This window comes from Corvus brachyrhynchos, unplaced genomic scaffold, assembly GCF_000691975.1.
Source record: "Corvus brachyrhynchos isolate BGI_N302 unplaced genomic scaffold, ASM69197v1 scaffold5, whole genome shotgun sequence".
Taxonomy (NCBI): domain Eukaryota; kingdom Metazoa; phylum Chordata; class Aves; order Passeriformes; family Corvidae; genus Corvus; species Corvus brachyrhynchos.
In genome coordinates, this window is record NW_008238321.1 from 7366576 (window position 1) to 7372734 (window position 6159).

Genomic DNA, 6159 nt, shown 5'->3' on the forward strand with positions numbered 1-6159 from the left:
CTGAAAGATCTCTTTTTTTCCCACTGGGGAAAGAGACTCCCTCAAAAGTAATTAGGTCTTTCATCGTTACCTTCCTCTCTTGGATCTTAGTTTGAGATAAGTTAGAGCTCTAATATTTTCCTCTTTGGCTCTGGAGTTGTTTTTCCTGGCCTGTTAGAAGAGTTTAATGGATACTAAACAACTTGGATTGCTGAGATCCTACTGAGCAGTCCTTATGGAAAAGCAAAATTAGACTTGTAGCTGGTAATAGACCTGTTAGAAATGGAGATTGATGCGAGTTTCCTGATCTAATTTTTTCTTAAACTGCTGTGCTGGTGAGTAGAATTGGAGAGAGGGAAATGATGTCTCATTTGTGGCCATTTCAAAGGAAAACATCTTGATGCAGGTTTTTTTTCAAGCATATTTTTTTTTCTCCTGAGTGAGGCCCTGTCATACTTATCCCCAAACCTTTGTGTATTTACAGATTGCTTCTGCTGTTGCAGAATTCCTCCCATGCTTTGTTTCACCATGTATCCCCTACTTTGTGTGCAAGGAGCAGGAGGTTGCACTGCATTTGATGGGACTTAATGAAGAGGTCTCTTCCAGGAATCCCAGAACTGTTCTTTCTTCAGAAAATGTTTAGCCTTGTTCTAAAATGGATGGATTCTGAAACAACAACAAAAATCTGGTTTAGCATTTGTGTAAACATGAAGTAAAGAAAATTAGGAGGTTTTAATGCTAAGGGATGTTCATTAAATCTTCTGTGTGTTCTAACAATAGAATTAAAGCAGCAAATATAAAGCCAAATTTATATGTAAATATTCCAATCCCATATAAAGAAAACAATGCTCGCATTTAGTATTTAGGTGGTTTTTTTATGAATCATGATCAGGTATTATTTTAGCTGATATGATTACCAGAAAGCTTTTTTTTTTACTGTTTTAAGATTTCTTTATCTACTTTTTTGTTTTGCAGTATTATGTGCCAAGAATCTCGCAAAGAAAGATTTCTTCAGTAAGTATGTCCTAATTGTGTAACTTTCTGCTCTGGATTAATCAGATTTATTTGGAGATGGTGCTTTACTGTGGAGGCTCATCTGTGTGTGTCATTTGCTCTGTGGTTCCCTTCTCGGAGCAGCACTGCATTACTACAGGAATACACATTACTCTGAGCTGTAGATTGTGTGGACTTCAGGGTTGGAAACACTGAGGGCTCACAAATTTCCAGCTGAAAATCTGGCTGATGGAACCACAGGCAGGCTGCTGTTCACAGCTCTGTGCTGGGGGGTACCAAGAGCATCCACCTGAAAGACAGGATTTACTAAAATACTTTTAGGATAAAGGCAGCTGTCCTTTCTTGAGGGGGAGCTTCTATGGCATTGTCTTGGAAGTAGCAAAACAAAGGACTGTGTTCAACAGCACCTTTTTCTTTCCACAGGACTTCCTGACCCATTTGCTAAAATAGTTGTGGATGGGTCAGGTCAGTGCCATTCCACTGACACTGTGAAGAACACGTTGGACCCCAAATGGAACCAGCATTATGATCTGTGAGTTGGTTGTAAGGTCATAAGTAAACAGTATTCTAGAGATTTATCTAGTGAATAAATAGTGCAGGGTTGGCACTGCAACTTCATTTTGTGTTATCAAGAGAGTCACATTTCCTAGAATCTCAGGACAGTTTGGTTGAAAGGAACCTTAAAGATCATCCAGTTCCACTCCCTGCCAGGGACACCTTCCACTAGATCAGGTTGCTCCCCGGGCAACCTGTGCCAGGGCCGCCCCACCCTCACAGGGAAGAATTTCTTCCCAATATCCCATCTAACCCTGCCTTCTCAGAAGACTGATTTTTTTTCAAGAAGAAATAATAAAGAGTGGTACTTTGCTTTTAGATGTTTGAATCTGTAGATATTTGTGTGGCAGGTACACAGCACAAGGGCTTAGTGAGCTCTCCTGGAGCAGTGCCATCCAGCTTTTACAGAAAATTGTCCTTGTTGGAATGATTTATTTTCTTCAAATTATTAGAACCATAGATTCTAAAGTTTTGTACGTTAATCGACTTGTTACTTAGCTTTTAATGAGGCTGGCTGTAGTTAAATTCATGCTGCAGCAATATCAATTTCCCATGCTGTGTGAAATCACTGTGCAGTAATTCATTAATAACAGCATTTTGGGCATAAGCACTTGTGTATTTATAATAAAGAGGCATGACCGATGTACTAAAATGTGTCAGAATTTGTACCAATTACAGCGTCAGTTCTGTGAAGTAAAAAGAGGTTGTTATTTCTAAAATTAGTCTTTTAATATGTATTTTTCTAGATACGTTGGGAAAACAGATTCCATAACCATCAGTGTATGGAACCATAAAAAAATCCATAAGAAACAGGGAGCTGGCTTCCTGGGGTGTGTCCGACTCCTCTCCAATGCCATCAGCAGGCTAAAAGATACTGGATGTAAGAGCAATTCCACCCTGGTGTGACCAGGAACCCTCCATGCCCTGTACCTGAGTAGTGAATAGTGTTCCCACCCAGCCCTTCCCAGGGTTGATTTTTGCAATTCTCCTTTGCAGACCAGCGTTTGGATCTATGCAAACTCAACCCCACAGACACCGATGCTGTCCGAGGCCAAATAGTGGGTAAGAATGATCCCAGCTAAATTCCATCTGCTTGGTAAATATCCATAGGGAAAAACTCCTCTAGTTGCTGCTTCTGTGCCTGTTCTGTGTTGTTTCTTTTGATTTTAATGGGATTAAATTACATAACCTGAAAATTTTCATTGCACTCCTATGCAGGAGTTTGTTTCCTCTCAGTTGATGACGGGAAACAGCATTAAAAACAGGGAATGCATCTGGCAAGGCATCTACTGCATCTCTGGAAGGGTGAATGTCACTGTGAAATGATGCATTTGGCCAAGGTGACAGGCAGAGAGAACCTTAGGTGTTAGAAAAGGATCTGGAGGAGTTAAAAGGCATTTTACAAGTTGCTGGTTTGATACCTTTGACTCAGGCAAGCCATTTCCAAATTTCAATGAGGCCGTGCTCATTTTACAGCAAATTTACCCCACGTTTTACTGCCCCCACCCAACCCCAGCTTTTCAGTGATACATAAATACATTTGGCAAACTCCAAATTCTCGCCCTACGATGACATCTAGTGGTGAGCAATTTTTTTCCAACTTCCCTTTCTGGATCCTCATGAAACCCAGATGTAGAACCTGACATGTTTGATATTTACAGAAATAAACTCAAGTTTTGAGGGGATGACCCTCTGTTTTCTCTTCAGCTTTTTAAAAATTATTAATGCTTTAAGAGAATAAAAGGAATTTTGGTAATTGATGTGTTCTTGTGTGTAGGATAGTGCTTTCCTTAATATTTTACCCTGTATAAATGTGGATTTTTTTGCTTGTTGCTGTTTTTAGGAATGCAGTTTTTCTTTCATTGACCTGAGTTTGTGTTTTCTTCTTTCAGTCAGTTTACAGACTCGGGACAGAATAGGCACAGGAGGTTCTGTAGTAGACTGCAGAGGGCTTTTGGAAAATGAAGGGTAAGGGCTGTTTTCTTTTTACTTAATTAGAACAGTGGTTGATATGTTGCAAGACTGTAACTAATTAGAAACTTAAGTATCGATGTGACGTGTAGTAAGGTTGTAACTGGATAACTGCTTGAAGAAAATAGGCTAAACTGGGTAAGACTTGATTTTTTTTTTTTATTCCACTGACACTGTGAAGAACACGTTGGACCCCAAATGGAACCAGCATTATGATCTGTGAGTTGGTTGTAAGGTCATAAGTAAACAGTATTCTAGAGATTTATCTAGTGAATAAATAGTGCAGGGTTGGCACTGCAACTTCATTTTGTGTTATCAAGAGAGTCACATTTCCTAGAATCTCAGGACAGTTTGGTTGAAAGGAACCTTAAAGATCATCCAGTTCCACTCCCTGCCAGGGACACCTTCCACTAGATCAGGTTGCTCCCAGCGTGGCCTTGGGCGCTTCCAGGGATGGGACAGCCACAGCTTCTCTGGGCAACCTGTGCCAGGGCCGCCCCACCCTCACAGGGAAGAATTTCTTCCCAATATCCCATCTAACCCTGCCTTCTCAGAAGACTGATTTTTTTTCAAGAAGAAATAATAAAGAGTGGTACTTTGCTTTTAGATGTTTGAATCTGTAGATATTTGTGTGGCAGGTACACAGCACAAGGGCTTAGTGAGCTCTCCTGGAGCAGTGCCATCCAGCTTTTACAGAAAATTGTCCTTGTTGGAATGATTTATTTTCTTCAAATTATTAGAACCATAAATTCTAAAGTTTTGTACGTTAATCGACTTGTTACTTAGCTTTTAATGAGGCTGGCTGTAGTTAAATTCATGCTGCAGCAATATCAATTTCCCATGCTGTGTGAAATCACTGTGCAGTAATTCATTAATAACAGCATTTTGGGCATAAGCACTTGTGTATTTATAATAAAGAGGCATGACCGATGTACTAAAATGTGTCAGAATTTGTACCAATTACAGCGTCAGTTCTGTGAAGTAAAAAGAGGTTGTTATTTCTAAAATTAGTCTTTTAATATGTATTTTTCTAGATACGTTGGGAAAACAGATTCCATAACCATCAGTGTATGGAACCATAAAAAAATCCATAAGAAACAGGGAGCTGGCTTCCTGGGGTGTGTCCGACTCCTCTCCAATGCCATCAGCAGGCTAAAAGATACTGGATGTAAGAGCAATTCCACCCTGGTGTGACCAGGAACCCTCCATGCCCTGTACCTGAGTAGTGAATAGTGTTCCCACCCAGCCCTTCCCAGGGTTGATTTTTGCAATTCTCCTTTGCAGACCAGCGTTTGGATCTATGCAAACTCAACCCCACAGACACCGATGCTGTCCGAGGCCAAATAGTGGGTAAGAATGATCCCAGCTAAATTCCATCTGCTTGGTAAATATCCATAGGGAAAAACTCCTCTAGTTGCTGCTTCTGTGCCTGTTCTGTGTTGTTTCTTTTGATTTTAATGGGATTAAATTACATAACCTGAAAATTTTCATTGCACTCCTATGCAGGAGTTTGTTTCCTCTCAGTTGATGACGGGAAACAGCATTAAAAACAGGGAATGCATCTGGCAAGGCATCTACTGCATCTCTGGAAGGGTGAATGTCACTGTGAAATGATGCATTTGGCCAAGGTGACAGGCAGAGAGAACCTTAGGTGTTAGAAAAGGATCTGGAGGAGTTAAAAGGCATTTTACAAGTTGCTGGTTTGATACCTTTGACTCAGGCAAGCCATTTCCAAATTTCAATGAGGCCATGCTCATTTTACAGCAAATTTACCCCACGTTTTACTGCCCCCACCCAACCCCAGCTTTTCAGTGATACATAAATACATTTGGCAAACTCCAAATTCTCGCCCTACGATGACATCTAGTGGTGAGCAATTTTTTTCCAACTTCCCTTTCTGGATCCTCATGAAACCCAGATGTAGAACCTGACATGTTTGATATTTACAGAAATAAACTCAAGTTTTGAGGGGATGACCCTCTGTTTTCTCTTCAGCTTTTTAAAAATTATTAATGCTTTAAGAGAATAAAAGGAATTTTGGTAATTGATGTGTTCTTGTGTGTAGGATAGTGCTTTCCTTAATATTTTACCCTGTATAAATGTGGATTTTTTTGCTTGTTGCTGTTTTTAGGAATGCAGTTTTTCTTTCATTGACCTGAGTTTGTGTTTTCTTCTTTCAGTCAGTTTACAGACTCGGGACAGAATAGGCACAGGAGGTTCTGTAGTAGACTGCAGAGGGCTTTTGGAAAATGAAGGGTAAGGGCTGTTTTCTTTTTACTTAATTAGAACAGTGGTTGATATGTTGCAAGACTGTAACTAATTAGAAACTTAAGTATCGATGTGACGTGTAGTAAGGTTGTAACTGGATAACTGCTTGAAGAAAATAGGCTAAACTGGGTAAGACTTGATTTTTTTTTTTTTTTTTGTTACCTGTGCTGAGAAATGTGGGTATAAAAACATTAAGAAAATGGCACCTCTTGGGTTAAAAGTTGCACTACTTGAAGTTGTGGGGAGAGAGAAACAGTCATTTCTGCATTCACTTCTCTTGTGATGGAAACTCTTGAAGTTTCCCCATTTGCAGAACGGTTTATGAAGATTCTGGGCCGGGGAGGCCGCTGAGCTGCTCCATGGAGGAGCCGG

The 6159-nt window shown here is 40.1% G+C and overlaps 1 protein-coding gene across 1 annotated transcript in view; it reads left to right on the forward strand.

The window, feature by feature from the left end:
* The window catches only part of SMURF1 (SMAD specific E3 ubiquitin protein ligase 1), a 32486-nt gene that overhangs the window by 13097 nt on the left and 13230 nt on the right, over positions 1 to 6159 (forward strand). The window contains exons 3-8 of the mRNA XM_017734286.1: positions 955 to 993; positions 1417 to 1525; positions 2295 to 2428; positions 2545 to 2610; positions 3441 to 3516; positions 6086 to 6154. Coding sequence (XP_017589775.1) covers positions 955 to 993; positions 1417 to 1525; positions 2295 to 2428; positions 2545 to 2610; positions 3441 to 3516; positions 6086 to 6154 — 493 coding nt within the window. The remainder of the gene's footprint in view (positions 1 to 954; positions 994 to 1416; positions 1526 to 2294; positions 2429 to 2544; positions 2611 to 3440; positions 3517 to 6085; positions 6155 to 6159) is intronic.